Source organism: Carettochelys insculpta, chromosome 1 (assembly GCF_033958435.1).
Source record: "Carettochelys insculpta isolate YL-2023 chromosome 1, ASM3395843v1, whole genome shotgun sequence".
Taxonomy (NCBI): Eukaryota; Metazoa; Chordata; order Testudines; family Carettochelyidae; genus Carettochelys; species Carettochelys insculpta.
In genome coordinates this window covers 348655243-348674546 of record NC_134137.1, presented here as the reverse complement: position 1 = coordinate 348674546, position 19304 = coordinate 348655243, and the positions used below count along the sequence as shown (strand labels likewise).

General features: G+C 43.1%; 1 protein-coding gene across 3 annotated transcripts in view; it reads left to right on the top strand.

Moving 5' to 3' along the window:
• The window catches only part of TBC1D22A (TBC1 domain family member 22A), a 441404-nt gene extending 422304 nt beyond the window's left edge, over window positions 1–19100 (top strand). For 2 of the 3 annotated variants that reach the window (XM_074984137.1, XM_074984136.1), the window contains one exon: window positions 15854–19100. In XM_074984137.1, coding sequence (XP_074840238.1) covers window positions 15854–15982 — 129 coding nt within the window. In that variant the 3' untranslated portion in view covers window positions 15983–19100. The remainder of the gene's footprint in view (window positions 1–15853) is intronic. The other variant, XM_074984135.1, reaches the window with a different exon arrangement.
• Window positions 19101–19304: the final 204 nt, after the last annotated feature.

Here is a 19304-nt window from a genome sequence, read left to right as displayed (position 1 = left end):
AATAAACTAGGAAAGTAGCACAAATTAAAAATCTAAATGTGAATGGAAAATGAATTACGCCAATTAGAATGGCTACTTTATTTGCACCTAGAGCTTAATGGTTCTTACTTTATCATTATCTGTTAGGGAAAAATAAATAAAATCATAAATAAATTATTCTAGTTTATAGCAGTCAGTACTAATTCCTCATCTTTGCTCTGTTGTCATTGTAAGCTGCTATAATGAGTAGTTTTTAAATAACGTTGTCATGTACTTGGTTAAATATTGATTAGCAGATGTTGTATATCTCTTGTGATTGAAAGGCATAAGAGCATATTTTTCTAAATTGTTTCATACTCAGGCTGCAATAAACCCAGTCCCATAGTGTGTTCGACATTAAAAGAAAGTGTCATTTTCCTGAAGTGGAATTTTTCACGTTATGCCTGTTACTTTTAACAAGCTATAAGATCTGGTTTTGTCCTGTTCTGTTTTGAAGCTCTGTTAGGCAGTAAAATCAAGTAAGATCAACCTCATCTCCAGTAAATTAGATCAATTATGTGTCTTTGTGATGTCCAGTTATCTCACTTGGATTTATAATGCATATTCCCCATCAGGATCAATCTTATGTTCTCTAGTAGTTAGGGTCCTGATCCTTTTTTCTGTCTATGTGGCCGTGTCTACACTAGCCCCAAACTTTGAAATGGCCACGCAAATGGCCATTTCGAAGTTTACTAACGAAGCGCTGAAATGCATATGCAGCTCTTCATTAGCATGCGGGCGGCCGCAGCACTTCGAAATTGACGCGCCTCGCCCCAACAGGGCTCCTTTTCGAAAGGACCCCACCTACTTTGAAGTCCCCTTATTCCCATGAGCTCATGAGAATAAGGGGACTTCAAAGTAGGGGGGGTCCTTTCGAAAAGGAGCCCCGTCGGGACGAGCCGCACGGCGGCAAGGCGCGTCAATTTCGAAGTGCTGCGGCCGCCCGCATGCTAATGAAGCGCTGAATATGCATTTCAGCGCTTCTTTAGTAAACTTCGAACTGGCCATTTGCGTGGCCATTTCGAAGTTTGGGGCTAGTGTAGACATAGCCTGTCAGTGACAAAATTCCCATTTTTTCGATGAGAATAGGACTGCACTCAGCAAGTTACTCTGCTATGGGTTTACACATTCAGCCCCAATGAAAATCACAACTTGAATTTGAAGTAATTATAGAACCAGTGTTGTTTTTTTAAGAGCAGCTCCATATCTTATTTAAGAACTGTGTTAAATTTAGTACAGTGTTTAAATGAAAGATGAACTTTCATGATGCTGTTTGGCATATGGAATATTGCATGTGACATGGAAGGCAGTATTTTTCTGGGAACTCCTGCGTTCCAAATCAACCTTCCAAACAGACACATTCTGTGGCCTTGTAAGTCAAGTCAGTGTCTTTGTTTGTTTTCTTGTATGTAAGAAAAAATCATGATGTGGTTTGTCAGTGTTGAAACAAGCAGTAAGTTTATATATCTATAGTAAGTTAAGTACGTGCTTTGAAAAAAGTAAATACACCATATTATTTATTTTGGGGCAGTAGTTTATTCCTTTTAATCATTATGCAATCATCAAGGATTTACGAAAATATTCATCAGGATGTTTTCAAGGATTGAAAAAAAAATGCTAGTTTCTCATCATTTTATGATACTCAAAACTCAGTTTAATTGTCACATCAATTTAAAAGAGAGAGCAATGTGACGAGGACCCAGCATCATTACACATTGCTCCCTTGTATTTGCAATAAATGTTTTCTCTCTGAAATTTATATTATAATATAATAATATTTTTGTCATTTAAAGACTGAGTGTGTGTGCCTATGTGTGAGCATATGATTTTAGAACAGAATGCTTTTCACACACCAAACTGAGTGGGAGTAAGGGAATGTTAAAGTAGAGCGCTTATTTCGAAGCTGCCCATGCCTACACTGTCAATCTGCAGTTCGAAGTTTTCACTTCAAAATTTGTGTGGGTGCCATTATGCTAATGAGGTGCCAATCATGCACGTTAGTGCCTCATTAGCCTGCTTCAAATTGCCTCTTTACCATGCCACCTCTGATGGGAGAGGGCAAGTGTAGAAGCAGCCTTATTCACAGTCCCCACTCAGCCACAGTGGTTTGCTCCCTGGGACCCATGAAACAATTCACTCAGGTAGTTGTTAGGGAGATTTGCCTGTGTCGTCGAAGGTGACACCTTGTAAGGCAGAAAACCTAGCCCTCTGCAAGAAGGGTGGCAGCTCAAAAGCAGCCAGGCATAGGGCACTAAGTATATTTGTGACTGAGAAAAAGACTTATCTTACATTATAATCTTGGCTCGGAAAGAGACGTCCAGTCTGATCTTAGTCAATTAATTTAACATTTTTTGCATTAGTTTCTTTCTCTTTTGAGTAGGGAAGCAGATCCCAAGTGATTGCTATCATATTCAGTTAGTTCATGTTCTATAAAGCGCTACACTTATACTTCACAAAAAGAAGCACTACAGTGGTTTGGGAGCTAGTTGGCTCCCAGCTTCTTTGGACATGAGCTCCTGTTGAAATAATACTTCTTCAAGTCATTGTTCACATGCAGGGTGAAGGTGTGTATGCATGCTCACATGCTCAGTTGCCAGAATTTTTTTCCCCCTAGCTGGTAGCTGTCAGGTCGGTGCAGTGACCCCTGGAGTGGCACTGATATAGCACCCAATATAGGCACCTCCTGACCCACCCCTGCTCCATTCTTTCTTGCTGTGGTGTTCATTGTTGGCACTCCCCATCGTTCATGCAACCAATTATTTTCTAGTCAGTTGGTAGCATTTAAATCTTATCTGTAAATAGTTCTAAGTGTTAATAATGAAAATAGTTTAAATATTTAATAATTAACAGTTCTATTGTTAGTAGTTAGAGTAGTTTGTTGAGCCCCGAGTAGGAAGGTCACTCCCCCTCTTTGACGTCTAGGTGTCAGGGCATGCTGAGGTTGCCAAGCTTCAAAGTCTGCGTTGACTGTGGGAAGCAAACGCTGAAGTGACCTGCATTCAGCCTGCTTGAAATGCCTGGGCAAGAGTCACCTGCAGGACCACTGCCCGATCTGTAAGACCTTCAAACACAGGACCTTGAAAGAACCTCAAAAGCTTGTTGATGGAGGTAGCTCTCCAGCCTGAGAAATCCCCGTCCACTGAGCCGAGCACATCTTCCTTGATGTGGAGTGCACCAGTACTGAGCTTGGCCATGGCATCAATGAAGGAGAAGGGAACCCAGTGCCATTGTGGAAAGGCCAGCACCTCAGCCTCCTTGGAATCATAAGTCTCAGTCCCCGGTGCCTCACAAAAAGAAAAGGCACAACAGGGGCCATTCTCCTGTGGCATCCAAGCACAGGGAGAACTCCCAGGCAGCACTGGGGGAGACATGTCATGGGTAGACCATGGAGGGTTGGGCATCAACGCCAGTCCAGAAGTCCAGCCCCAGCTCTCCACAGCTACCATCGATGCCAGAAGCATTTCAGGCGTTGCAGAGTCTCCTGCAAATCACGGCAATCTTTTGGTGCCTAAAAGAAACACATCCATGAGGCAGATATCGAATTGTCCTCTGTCACAAGGCAAGCCCTCCATGCTGGTATGGCCATCTACACCCCTCACCCCACTGGTAACTCTGGCACTGTCCCAACCAGTGCTTACACAGGCAACCTCGGGACAGGCACCTACTTGATGTTCAGCATCGGAGGCCTCTGAGTTGGAGTCTGACTCCTGCTTCTCCAGCTCGGAAAGGAGTTGGAATGCTCACTCTTCCTCCAGATGGAGCTGACACTCTGCACTTGCGAAGTGGCCACCAAAGTGGCAGCCAGAGCCACAGTGGCCATTCTGGACCCTGTGCACATTCCACAAGAGCTGTGGGCATTTTGTTGACCATCCGTCTAAGGCTCTGTCTAACCCCTTCCCCACCCCGCTTCAGGGGCCCCTCTCATAAACATCTGCTCAGACTCATCGGCATGATAGAGGACGTTCCCCCCCCGCCCCCAATTCAGGGGCCAGGGTTTTTACTCCCATTATTTCCTAATCCCAAAATTAAAAGGGGGAATGAGGCCCGTCATGGACTTGTGAGGCCTAAACAAGTTTGTAAAAGAGTTCAGGTTTCGCATGGTCTCTCTGGGGCTCATTATCCCAACTTGCAGGACGCGTATTTTCACATCGTCATCTTCCCCTTCGCAGGAGGTTCCTAAAGTTTGTGGTGAGCAGAGGTCAATATCTGTTCACAGTCCTTCCGTTCGACCTGTCCATGGCCTCAAGAGTTTTCACCAAGTGCATGGTGATGGTGTCAGCCTTCTTCCACAGGCACAGTGTCCAGTTGTTCCTGTACTTGAACAGGAACTTAGTCAAAGGGAGCTTCCAGACCCAGGTTCATCAACACATAAGGTTCATTCACCAAACCTTCAACAGTCTCGGCCTCCTGGTAAAGGAGGTGAAGTCGACACTTGTCCCCACTCAAAGAATAGAGTTTGTGGGGGTCTCCTGGCCTGCCTACCAGAGAGCAGGTTTCAGGCTATGGCCACCATCATAAACAACATTGAACAAGTTTCCTGTCGTAACAGCCACGTGTTGGATGAAGCTCCTGGGATACATGGCAGCTTGTATGTTTGTGATGCAACACATCAGACTTTGTCTCTGTCGCCTCCAGCTGTGGCTTTCTTTGGTGTACTGCCCTGTGATGGCTGATATAGATAATGTAGTGACATCGCTGCAGCAGTTTTTTTCGGACCCTCCATTGGTGGCTAAACGCTTGGATGCTGTGTACAGGGATACCTTTCAGGACTCCCCAGTCTTCCCTGTTCCCAGTAACCGACATGTCAGATTTAGCTGGGGGTGAGGAGGCACATCTGGAAGAGCATCAGACTCCAGCTCTATGGGGCACCGCAAGTCTCGAACTTCATGTCAATGTGAGGGAGGTCAGGGCACGATAGCCTAATGGGACATTGTGCGTCACTGAGCACAGACAACATGACAGCAATGTATTATATCAACAGACGGGGCGCACACTCCTCTCCCCAGTGGCATGATGCCCTCAGGTTATGCGAGTTCATAGAATCATAGAATTCTAGGGCTGGAAGGGACCTTAGGAGGCCATCTAGTCCGGCCCCCTGCCTAAAGCAGGATCAGTCCCAGGTAAATTATCTCAGCCATCACTGTGTCAAGCTGGGACTTAAAAAAACCTCTAGGGATGGAGAGTCCACCACCTCTCTCGGTAACACATTGCCGTGCTTCACCACCTTCCCGGTGAAATAGTTTTTCCTAATATCCAACCCCTACCTCTCCCTCTGCAACTTCAGACCATTATGCCTTGTTCTGTCCTCTGTCACCGCTGAGAACAGTCTCTCTCCATCATCTTCGGAGCCCCCTTTCAGGAAGTTGAAGGCTGCTATCAAATCATCCCTTCTGCAACCTGAATAAGCCCAAATCTCTCAGCCTCTCTTCGCAGGTCATGTGCCCCAGTCCCTTAATCATTTTCATTGTCCTCTGCTGAACCCTTCCAATGCGTCTGCATCCTTTCTATACTGGATGGCCCAGAACTTGACACAATATGCCAGATGTGGCCTCACCAGTGCCAAGTAGAGGGGAATAATAACTTCTCTAGATCTGCTGGAAGTGCCTCTCCTAGTGCACTCCAATTTGCCTTTAGCCTTCTTGGCTACAAGGGCACACTGTTGACTCATATCCAGCGTCTCTTACATGGTAATCCCCAAGTCCTTTTCTGCTTCACTGCTGCTTAGCCAGTCAGTCCCCAGCTTGTAACAGTGCTTGGGATTCCTCCGTCCCAATTGCAGGACTCTGCACTTGTTGAACCTCATCAAATTTCTTTTGGCCCAATCCTCCAATTTGTCTAGGTCACTCTGGACCCTATCCCTACTCTCCAATATATCTACCTGATTCGCTAGTTTAGAGTCATCTGCAAATTTTTTGAGGGTGCAAGCCATCCCGTCATCCAGGTCATTAGTAAAGATGTTGAAGTGTACAGGCCCTAGAACCGATTCTTAGGGTACTCCACTTGAAACCGACTGCCAGCCAGACATTGAGCCGTTGACCACTACCTGTTGGGCCCATCAATCAAGCCAGCTTTCTCTCTGTCTTACAGTCCATGTATCCAATCCATACTTCCTTAACTTATGCGCAAGAATGTTATGGGAGACTGTATCAAAAGCTTTGCTAAAGTCAAGGTATATCACATCCATCAACTTCACATGTGCACAGAGCCAGTTACCTCATCATAGAAGCTAATCGGATTGGTCAGTCACAACTTGCCCCTGGTGAATCCATGTTGACGTCTCTTGGTCACTTCCCCCTCTTCCAAGTGCTCCAGAATGGATTCCTTGAGGATAATCTTCATGACTTTTCTGGGGACTGAGATAAGCCTGACTGGTCTATAGTTCCTTGGATTGTCCTCTTCGTTTTAAACATGGGCACTACATTTGCCTTTTTCCAGTCATCCAGGTCGTCTCCCGATCTCCATGAATTTTCAAAGATAATTGCCAAAGGCTCTGCAATGACATCTGCCAATTCCTTCAGTATCCCCAGGATGCATTAAATCCGGACCCATGGATTTGTGTACGGCTAGCTTCTCTAAATAGCTCTTAGCCCATTCTTTCCCCACTGAGGGCTGCCCACTTCCTTCCAGTACTGCATTGCTTAGTGCCATTGTCATGGAGCAATACTTGTTCGTGAAGACTGAGGCATTCAGCATAAAATTCTCCTGTAGGCCCATTACTTACCTGGGATCCACAATACCATAGCAGACCACATCAGCAAATCCTTCATTAACTGAGTGGGCTATTTACCCGGATGTACAGCAATCAGTTTTCCAAGTTTGGAGCTATCCCGAGGTGGACCTGTTTGTTGTGCACCTCAATTCGAAGTGCCAACCATTTTGTTCTTACCAGAACCAGAGTTCCAGATCCTGGGAGGGCATGTTCAACATGTCCTGGACAGGCTCTCTGCTCTATGTGTTCCCTCTGGATCCTCTTGTCCACAAGACTCTCCTTAAAATCTGAGTAGACCAGGCCTCAGTAATCTTGGTGGCTCCAGAGTGAGCCAGGCAGCTCTGGTACTTGGTTCTGTTGGACTTGTTCGTGTGCAATCCATTAAGACTCCTGTTATGTCCAGACCTGTTGATGCAGAAGGAGGGGTGGCTTCAGCACCCCAAGCTCCAGTCCCTTTACCTCACACCATGGAAGCTTCATGGTTAAGTGCCATGGAACTTTGCTGCTTAGACCCAGTGAGGGAGATGCTTTTTTAAATAGTAGAAAATCTTCCATGAGGGCTACTTACTTGGCAAAGTTGAAAAAAAGTTTGTGACTTGGGTGTCCAGAAGGGGTTATCTCCCTTGCAGACCACAATTCTCTCAATTCAGGATTATTTGTGGCACCTGAGCGAGTCAGGGCTGTCCCTGCCTCTGTTAAAGTACACCTGCCCACTATTTCTGCCTTTCAGCCTGGTCCAGGCCTATCGTCAGCATTCTTGGACCCTGTGGTCGAGAGATTCATGAAGGGCTTGGAGAGGGTTGGGACCCCTTGCACTCCTGGGGCTTCAGTTTGGTTTTGGCTTAGCTTATGGGGTCCCTTTTTGAACCCCTTGCTTCTTACTCCCTGCTAAGTTACAAAACAGTCTTTTTGGCAGCCATCATATTGAACAGAGGGGTCTCAGAGTTGAGGGCCCTTATGGTGGATCCACCCTATACAGTGTCCCTCAAGCACAAGGTTAGAGTGAAACCCTATCTGCCTTTCTTGCTGAAGGTGGTCTCCTCTTTCCATGTCAATCAGGCTATTTCATTGGCTTTTATCCTAAACCTCATCTTATCCCAAGGGAGCAGAGTTTACATACCCTACATGTCCATATAGCCATGGTGTTTTACACAGACAGGAGCAAGCTGTTCAGAAAGTCATGGCAGCTCTTTGTAGCTGTAGCGGGCAGGATGAAGGGCCTTCCAGTTTCGTCCCAGAGGATTTCCTCCTGGGTGGTAGCTTGTATTAAGGAATGCTACAAGTTAGCACAGGGTTCCCTTCCTCCACTCATGTCTCACTTTACAACAGCACAGGCCTTCTCCGCAGCATTTCTAGCCAATATCCCTATTCAGGAAATCTGGAGGGCTGCCACCTGGTCTTCCATTCACACATTTTCAGCCCCTTATGCTATTATGCAGCACACTAGGGAGGACACTGCAACGGGCAGGGCTGTGTTACAGTCATTCTGGGGCTCTGATCCCACCTCCTAGTCAGCTTGCATCCACCTATATTGGAATGCATGTGAACAATCACTTGAAGAATTAAAGACCATTAATTACGTCTGTAAATGTTGTTCTTCGAGATGTTCATGTCCATTCCAAAACCCTCCCACCTTTCCCCCCCATCAGAGTAGCCGGCAAGAAGAAACTGAACAGTGTCGGGGTGGGTGGTGCCTATATTGGGTTTTATATCAGCACCACTCCAGGGCTACTGGTTAGGGGATAAATTTACTGGCAAGTGGGCGTGCACGCACCTACATACCAACATTGGAATGGACATGAACAATACACCTTGAAGAACACCAGTTTTGGAGGTAAGTAACTGTCTTTTTCAGATTTTATCAGCTATACATCGACTCCAGCAAAAGCATCTGAGCTCTACTTCTGCTCTGGCAGGGTTGTGACAGCTCTGGTGATCTGCTTTCATTTTGGCATAAGATATAATAGGAGATATACATCTCCTAGAACTGGAAGGGACCTAAGCAGGTCATCTAGTCCAGCCCCCTGCCCTCTTGTTAAGACCAAGTGCCATCCCTAAATAGGCTCCTCAAGGATTGAGCTCAGAACCCTGGGTTTAGCAAGCCACTGCTGAAACCACTGAGCTATCCCTCCTCCCAAGTTTGAGAGTGTTTCAAAGAATCTTCTCTCTGACCTTTCACAAAATGCATAGGCTGAATCTACAACTTAATGTTGTTCACACTGTGGATAGAAATCCTAGGTTTGTGGGTTAGGGATGAATAATAGCTTCATAGGACCACCAGATAGGGTTGAGTAGGCATTGACAATTTATATAATATTAGAGATTTGTGCATCTGTCTGCAAGTCCATTTGTTAGAATGCCTCCTAAACTGTAAGAGCTAGGACCACCAAATTTGGTGTGCAGCCTCCTCGTCTAACTTAAAGCAAGGTCATGGCTTTGTTGTGCCAAGAAAACAGGATGTGCCTAGAATCTGATGGTTTTTCATAACATGGAAGGGCAGGGGGAAGTGATCAGAGGGACAGTGGTTCTGCACAGTGGGGCCAGCGAGCATGGGAGGGGCATCTATAGTGCAAAGTGACTACTGGGGGCTTCTGCACCAGGGGAGTGGCCAGATGGGGATGGGGTTTGCCATCCTGCCAGCCACCGGCCCAGATATGTGGACCCATCTGCCCCAGCCTCCCACCCCAAGCCCTCAGCAGTGGCGATGGACTACAGTGATGGGGAGACGCCCTGCCAATCCCATCACCGGGTCCCTCCCCCTGAGCACTGCCAGACTGAGCAGCATAGCCCTGCACCCACCCAACCTCCTGCTGCAAGAGACACAGAGATGGCCCACCCCATCTCTTCACCCAGCACCAGGTTTGGGAAGTGCTAATGGGGCCAGCCTGCTCAGGTAGGTCTTACAGTAATATATTTTGAATAAGATGGGAAATTGATTACATAGAGGTTGGTCTGATGTAATAATACATAACTTGACAACTGCATAAATATTTGAAACTCTACAAACTTTCCTTATGTTCTTTATTAAAAGCGCAAAAGCAGAAGGCCATAGCCTCAGATGGTACACATTAATTATACCTGTTTATACCATAGGAGGATCTGGCTTAACAAATCTAGGGCTTGTGAATGACATTATAAAGATAAAAATGGCTTATTTCTCTGAACTACATATGTAACTGATTTAATGTTATAACTGTGATTAGTTCATTGTTCAGAATAAATTTGTTCAGGTTACACATCTCAATTTTTGTGAGCAATGCAGCTCTCTCATTGAAAGAGATTCCTATTTTATAGCACTAATCTATTAATTACAGTTAGCAATACAGCTGTCAAGCAAGTAGAAAGAAATGAAATGACAAAGATTTTGGTGGTGCTTTGGCAACTGACTAACAATTACATGACTACACTTGAGAGCACATTTTAAAAGACATGCTGTTGCTTTTTCTGTTGTACTGCTAATTGTCAGCTATGGTTGTGATTGTCAGATTTATAACACCGCTTGTTTTACAACCTATTTTTCCATCTTACAAAACAAGCTTTCATAAAGCAAGCAATGCCTGCCTTAAGCTACCAGAAAGTAGGTGAAACACAAACAACTGCAAGCCAGTTTAGGCCCAGGTCTGAGCACCTGAACTGAGATCAGAGAACCTGTCTCTCTTGGACTCTCCGTGATCCCCTAATGGGCCCCTAAAGCCTGTGGGAGAAAGGAAGGTGCCAGATTGAAATCCAGAGGGCCATGAAATCCAGGAACATGAGGAAGTCTGTACTCACTGAAGCAGAAGTCCCCAGACTTTGAGAGCTGTTCCCCTTGCAGGGCGGGGGGTGGGAGTATAAGGGAATATTGAAGGGGGAACACAGCTGGGGCCTGAGCCAGTCCCCCTAGTGCGGGAAGGAGAGAGTAACACCCAGCTCTGCTCCTGGCCTGAGCCCTCAGCCCTTGACCCCATCTGTGTCATACTCATCCCCTGCACAGAACCACAGCCCTTCTCCTGGCCCAACATGGGGAGCAAATGGGCTAGGGGTGAGTATGAGGTAAGAAATTTGGGGACCACTGCACTAAAGCAGGCCTCTCTTCAGAACCTGGAGTGGAACCTATTTCCCTGAATCTCATCATTCCTCCATTACTAGATAGCTATGAAACTTACTAGCCTATCCCTGTAGTAGAGGACAGCCTCCTGTTATTGTCAGTTGTTACTCTAATCAGGAAACAGGCAGAGATTTGTGAGAGTCTAAAGATTTGAACCCCGATAATGACATATGGCTATCAATATGTTTCCATTTGATGGAATGTCTTTGCAGTTTCCTTTATTAAAAACCTAGGAAATAGTTACAAAAAGACCCCCTATGTTAAATGAGTATTATTGAGGTTGCAAAGTCACACGCTCAGAAGTTAGGAAATGCCAGAATTCAGACTGTCTGTGCCCTTGTGTGTATGCATCATGATACAGTCTTTAATTATGTGATCCTAGGTTATGTTTTCCACAGGGCATTGAATGGACAGTGTTCACTGAATGAAAAAACTACTCATTATTTTGTTTTCTTCTTGTTGTTCAATGCCTTATGTACTGCACTTTTTTCCAACATTGCTTTGAAGACAGAATTGCTAATTTCCTCATGAGCTTTCTTTGGTAGCCAACACTATGGAAGCTGAATGCTTCACAAATGTTAGTTACTTTATTTCCCATCACCCACATGCGATATTATCCCCATTTTACAGGCGGGGAGCTGAAGTATTAAGGTAAAATAATCAATTGATTTTTGGGGACCGCATATGAGACACCTAACAGCTGGTTTCTCAGAGTACTTAGTGTCATAGAGCGATAGAGCTGCCTACTTTCTACTCTCACAATACAGAACACACTTGTGCTGCCCCCTGTTCTGACCCATCCATGCCATCTCCCTTCTCCAGGGCCCTGCCCCTGCTCATTCCATGCCCCTTCCCTCTGTCTTTTTCTCGCTCTACCCTCTCTCACTTGTTCATTTTCACTGCTCAGTGACTGGGGATGAGGGCTGCAATCGGGGGCAGTGGGTTGGGATGCAAAAGGGTGTGAGCATTTTGCTGGGGGTGCATAGTCTGGGATGGGTCAGGGATATAAGGGGTTTGGGGTGCAGGAGGGTGCCCCAGGGTGGGACTCAGGGGTTTGGAGGGCAAGAGGCAGGGAGCTGGGCCATGGGGAGGGGGAAGTGAGGATTCCAGGGTGGGGCCCAAGGTGGGTGTTTGGTGTATAGGAAGATATTCTGGGCTGGCAGCTGAGGAGTTCAGTGGGCAGGAGGGGGAATCAGTGCTAAGACAGGGAGTTGGACTACAGTGGGAAGTGAGTGCTTCAGCTGAGGGTCTGGGCTCTGGGGTGGGGCTGGAGATGAGGGGTTTTGAGGGAGGCAGGAGGTTCCTCTAGGCTGGGATCAAAGGCTTGAGTGCTGGAGGGGAATAGGGATTTGGACCTGGGAGAGGGTCAGAGGTACAAGCTCCAGACGGCATTTATCTCAACCAGCTCTGGGAAGCAGCAGCAAATCCCTTCTCTGGTTCCTGTGCAGAGACACAGCAAGGTGGCTCTGCACTCTGCCCCGTCCAAAGGAACCTCCCCCAATGGTCCCATTGGCCATTGTTCCCAGTCAATGGGAATGGTAGGGCAGTGTAAAGAGTCCCTTGGCTGCCCATACATGTAGGAGCCCAGAGGGAAAGCATATGGGATACTTCCCAGGATCTTCACAGAGTGGCGCTTTGAATGGCACTGCCAACCAGACAGTTAATGGCCTGGTCAGCAGTGTTGACTGGAGCCACCAGGATCTCTTTTCAACCAGACATTACAGTTGAAAACTGGACACTTGGCCAACCTAGCACTTTTGTCTGTTCAAAGCACAGTTTCTGTTGGGTTTAGCTGCACCCCTGAGTGCTCAACACATCTGTAAATCAGACCATAACATTGTCAGCTGGTGTTCAGAAAATGACAGAAACACTATTAGTGGACGCCTTGGATGGCTTTTTAATTAACTTAATGAGCATCACATATGAACCATTTGGCACAGACAGCATTAGAAACTAATTCTCCAGGCAAGTCTTCGGCTTCTTTAACAATGAGACTATCCGGTCTCTTCCTGCAATTCTCTGCCTCCTTTCTACACACCTTCCAACATGTGCAGCAAATAAAGGTAAGGTCTTACAGACTACATCTCCCTTAACTGTACTGATGCATTGTCTCTCAAGTGGTACGAGGATGTCTGAACTGCTGACAGGAGCCTAAGTTGAAAGCTAATGGCAAGTACATAAATAAACAAATAATTATTGGCTTAAAGGGGGGGGGGGGAAGAGCTCCAATATATAATTCATGCTTGTGGCTGGAGAAGTGACCTACTGCTTGTTAGAGATCTCATCTACCGAGGAGATGAAAGGCTCAGATAGCTGATCTGTCCATATTATTGGGGGACATTTCTTTCCAGACAGACCTCCTGATTAGCCATGACTATGGGCATGTAAGTAAGGGATATTGTTCAGAAACCTGTAGTGAAAGGTCATGCAAAGGTTTACAAGGATGTGTTCTGGATGACCAAAATTGATGTTTGGGAAGCCATGTTTCTTCTGGTCACTGTGTGATGGAGCAGGAAAAAGATTAGTTCCCCCCATGACCTCTTCTGCCTAAAAACGTGGAGTCAACCGTCAATCCTTTTTATCCATTGGGATTTAATCTTATGCATGTTGGATTTGGCATACTCAAACTACGGCTGCTTGTTGAACAAAAGTACATTTGAAATGTCTTCTGTTACCACATGGGCACAGTAATACCTTATTTGCACAGTACGGGTTGAACCTCCCTGCTCCAGCACTCTTGGGACTTGCATTGTCCTGGACCAGGGCTTTTTATGGACATGGGGAGTTCAATTCTACCCTCCTAGCCTCGTAGCCTGGCCATCGGTCCCCAGCCACTGCCAGGCCACTGGCTTCCCAGCCCCCTGGCTGTGGGCCAATGCTCCCCAGTGCCAACCATGGCTTCCCAGACTCAGCTGTGGCTCCCCAGCCACTGCCAGTCTCCCTGTCACCGTTCCTGCTATTGCTGCCCAGCCTGGGCCAGGGTTTCCAGGTTGGACTCCCATCTAGGCCTTGCTCTCAGCCTCTGGGGCTTTCTGGTCCAACAATATCCACAGTCATCCTGGGTCACAGATGTTACCAGACCAGAGTGTCATGAGTTTCAGAGGTACTTCTTGTAGCAGGAATCCGTATTTTAGCAAAATATTTGCCTATGTTTTAGCTCTTATTTCAAAGTATTGTTGGACATGTACCCTATTTTAATCTGTTGAATTCATAAGAATGATGAAGTAAACAACTAATGTGATGTTCCAAAAACAAAATCTTGTGTGTAGTGGATATGAAACAGTCATCTACACTTTGGCTAAACTGTAGCCATAACTCAAAGTAACTTACTCAATTTGCACAACACAAATTGCATAATTTATTTCAGGTTAACCTATTTCAAACTTGGTGCCATCCACATGGCACCAAAGTTCAAAATAAGCAACAATTTCAAAGTTTGTGCTACTGCTTGTATGAGTAGGGGTACCGGAACCAGAACACAACACTCAAAATAGCACTGGTATTTCAAGCATGGCGTTTAGATGCTGAATTGCTATTTCAGGATACATTTGTATTCTGAAGTAGCAACTATAGTGCAGCCATAGCCATAGAGACTTCAGCTGTGAATTGTTTTTGTCAGTGTATAAGTAAGTGAGCAGTTACAAAAATGCAAAAAGCCAGCTCATACCAGATTTTATTTTGCTCTGTGTGCTTTGCTTTGTATGAAAGCCAGCTGGACAGAATTTTAGTCTCAAATGGTACAGGTTATTCAGTACTGGGCAGTTCTGTGCACCATCCATTTAGTGAACCTGGGTTACTAAATTAGAATCTGAAATGAATGTTCAGCATAGGCAGTAAGTTACCAGCAGAGTAGTACACTATGTGTCACCCTGAAAATATAGAGGTTACAATAACCTGATGTAAAGTGGATTAAAAACAACAAAGTATTTATTTTATTAACTTCTAAGAAATAAGTGAGGGATTGATATGCTAATACGTTCAGAGCTATCATATCGATGTCAAGTGACCTGTACAGTGTACAATGTCTAGGAACTGTGACTAGGTCCTTGATTCAAATCAGAAAGCCCCTGGAGTGTAAATACTTGCGTAGAATTTTAAGAGAGTTAAAGTCGAAGACAAGAGATGAGTTGAAATTGGAAAGAATTCCCAGTACTCACCTGATACTTCATTCAGTTGGAATTTGCAACTGTGGAACCAGAAAGTGTGAAAAAATTAGCTGGGGAAAAAAATTAAATTGCTTTTTACATAAAGCAAATTGACTTAATTTGATAAAACTTGATGGGAGGAAGAATGAACTTTGTAATAGCAATGGATTGGGACTCTGGCCATTAGAGTTTATTTCCTACTTCTGTCAGTGACTTCCAGTCTGACTTTGGGCATTTGGTCCCAACACTTCTGTCACATATATAAAATGTGGATGATACATATTTCTTTCCCCTCCCTCTATAACTGGTTTGTCTGCTTAGCTTTGCTGCGTGTTTGTTACTGTGTGTTTGCCTAGGAGACTTGATGGATTAATGGAGGGTCTGTGTATTACAAGAGTACAAATAATAGTATCAATAGATCTTAAGCTTTTCAGGGTAGGACCTATTTTACAATGTTTAGGGAAACCGCTTAACACACTGGAGTCTCAGTTTTGGTTCAGGCCTTGAGGCACTACACAAATACAAATAGCATGCTCACCATGGGCAGCAGGTAATGCAGCAAGGGAAGTCATTGTCTTCCCAAAACAGCCTACGGGAAGGTTGGGTCTGCGGTGGAGCAGCCAGCTCTCTGGCTGTCCAGGAATGCTGGGCCATGGCATGGCAGTATGTGGCCTCCAAATGGCCAGGAAGGCTTGGTCCTGGGGTCAGATGGGGGTTGGCCATAATTTAGGAGAGAGACAGAGAAAGGTTGTTGAAGGGGTGGGGCGGCAGGGATGGGGTTGGGATTTGCTTTTCCAGCCTGGGCCTTCACCCGCCACCCATGATGCTCAATATATTATAAGTCTATTTTAAGGTCATTCATCTTCATATATATTTTTCTTTGTTTCTCCCCAGGAGTTGCTGATTTTTTTACAGAATTTGCCCACAATGCACTGGGGAAATGAAGATATTAGCGTTCTCCTAGCGGAAGCCTACAGGCTGAAGTTTGCATTTGCAGATGCCCCCAATCATTACAAGAAATGAGTATAAAGAACCAAGAATTTTAAGACCAGCTTCTTCTGGTGTATTATGGCTTTCATTACTCTGGTTTGCACTTTCACATAATTACTAATCATTGCATTTAAATGAAGAATTCTGTGAGAATTTACAAAATGAGATTGGAATACCAAAGAGGTGGACACAGCAAGATATTGAACATTATATTGACATCAAAGTGAACTTTCTTGCTCAACACATAAAACATATGCTCAGTTAAGTTTCATAACATTTCATCTGTCTTCCTTTGATAACTCTTGGAATTGCATATGAATATGCAATGCATCTCACATTCATCTCTGCATAGTGACTCTCATGTGTCCATGCCCCTTAAAGTCTGGTATGGGAATGACTGTGAGAATGTATAATTCCTATCTAAGAAATAGACGAGTCTGATACCTTTACTGGCTTATAGTTGTCTGTAATAGGAATGATTGTCCTTGGTAGAAAACAAGGGCACATCATGGGTATGAAGATATGGAACTTGGATTATTTTTTTATTATTATTTTGAACCTACGAGAGCATTTAAATATTGTGTTTCTACAGGAAACCAAAATATGAGCATTCTAGTATAAGAACACAACATACGGTGGTACAATTTGCACATTTTCTACAAGTCATTAAGGTTGTCTTGAGAGCTCCCTCAGGCCCAGTGCACCACTGTAACCGCATGTTAAGGATTTAAGTGGGGCTTAAGGATTCATGGCAGTGCTGAATAAAATTCTCCCATGTATCTTGGAATATTTCTAACACATTGAATAAATTGATAAATATGCTTTTCTTGCCATGATAAACACATTCATAATAATAAAGTTTTAAAGGATGTAAATATTTGTCAGCCTGAAAGTTCACTTGTAAGTGCTTTATATTCAGGGGCTTAGTTTACAATACAAAATAATTTGTCAGTTATTGCCTCATTAGAACATATTAGAAAAGGAAAAATGCAATGCTTGTGTCCTTGATTTATTTGTTAAAGTTTTTGCTTGAAGATTTATTTTCTCATCCTGATCCCAGGGAAGTGCAAAAATTAACAATATTATTAATATTATATAATAGTATTACTGTTACAATGGTAATACTATTAACAGTAACTATGTGACCATATCCCCCCACACCATGAGAAGAATAAAAATCCCGTGAAAATTACTACAGTTAACATTGCTTCATATAATTTCAAGATTTTGAATGAATTTGTACAGTCTTTTAATTTACTGTACTTAAAATGAAATATTTAATTTCAGGAAATCTTGTAAGATAGTTCTGCCTCAAGCTGAAAACTGCAAGGAGCACAATATACTAGGAATTCAGAGATGTTTTACTTCAGTACACTTGCAGGGTGATTTACTCAGTATTAACACCGCAAATATAGAAGTAGCAATGCACTTTAAAGTTAAGTAAATAAAAAAATCTTAAGGAAGACTTAGTCTTATGATACACTAATAGTGAATTATTTGCAATCCCTTACAAAGTATTTATCCACTAAGTTGGCTTGTTTCATTTTGCTTTTGGGAGTTGACATTAGGTAAATTGCCAGTTTTGTGCGTCATGGTTCTTGAAAATTTTTTTTTGTTTTTTGGACTGATTTAATATCAGAATCAAGGTAATGGAAATAACCTGTTTGTGCTATTATATTGAATAGGTAAATGGATGTAATTGCTCATGCAGGAGAAAGTACCAAATTAAACAATTAATGTATGACATTGTGGGTGTGATTTCGTTTCATTGGAGTTAAAGAGAATCAAAGCAAGATCAGGATTCCTGTATTATTGTGTTTGTGCCTAATGTTCACAGTCTATGTGCCCATATTAAATGTCAACATAGTCCCAACATTTTGTTTATCTTTAATTGTCTAGTGTATCTAGAATTAACCTTACGTTGACAATGAATGTTATATTGTGCCTAACAGAAAATCTACAGATAACAGAGCACAGAAATCGCTGAAACTTTTTACGTAACCATTTGTGGTAACTATATCTATAAAATAATCTGTTAATGGAAATTCAGATTATTGTAAATAATTCAGAACAGCAAAAGTACACAGCATATAATGTTCTGTGGGATTTGTATAGTTAACTTTTTTATCAAGATATTATTTAGATAGTTATACAGAATGTGAAAAGTTGACTCAAAATTGTTTGCTACATTAGATGCTACTGTGTAACATTTATAAAGCTCAGTATGTATTTTTAAAGTCTCCCTCATAGGGTTCACTGATGTTGACTGATATGTCTTCCAAATTCAAAGCATGAATATCACTTTCCTTTAAAAGAAATGCTCTCATACTCCCAAAAGAAACTATATTTGCTGTTTTTCCCTTCTCAGAAATTAAAGATTATACTGATGCACAATTGCTTTATGAAGGTCTTTGGGAGTTCCCCATGGTATTGATGATATACAGAAGATATTTTAGACCACGGAGAAGGCCAACGTATTTTTATGTAAAATCTTTCAATTTCTATTACCATAAAACTTAATACAAAAATATTTCACTTTATAAAAATAATTATCCTTATGTTTTCATAATTGTGCATTTTAGCCTAAGTGCCATTCCAATTAAGCTGTCAAGTACAGAATGGAAATAACTTTTTTTTTCATCTTTGCATCTATAGAGCTATTTTTTCAAAATCAAGAATGAGAAAATTAAAATTGGTTTGTAATTTGTATTTTCTTATGGATCAAAGTTTTTAAACATTCAGGAGGCATCTTGACACATCATTAGGGAGTCCAGTCTGTAATTTAATAAAATTGATATGACAATACTAAAGGCGGTGTTGTCTAAAATGCAATGTGTTACAGGATTTTTGTAATAAAATGTACAATATAGAGAAACAGCTTTATGGCTTCAGTATTCATATAGAAGTGTAAATAATAAACAAATTAATCAAGAATGTAAATAAAATACAGGGAATTTGAAGATTCTAAGCCTGAACTCTTGTGTACATCTCTAATACATTATAGCAAATTGTGTTACAATGTTCTTTGGCGGCTTTTCTTATCCATGAGTTTATATTTAACTTCAGAGCTATAAAATAAAATATAAGTACATGAAGTCCAGTTGTATTTTTTGACAGATGATTCTAAGTTGGCACTGCTTAAAAACTGTAAAACCCATGAATAATAATGTAATAAATACATATTTCAAAAGTAATGTGTTGTGTAGCACAAAAGCACTTTTTAAATTAGATACATTTGGAAATGTACCATTTTTATAGTAATACGCTTCAGTTCTGTATTGCAATCCACTAAACTTAATGGGCCAAGATCTGCTCTCCTTTGTATTTCTGTGACTCCCTGCCTTGCAGACTTCGC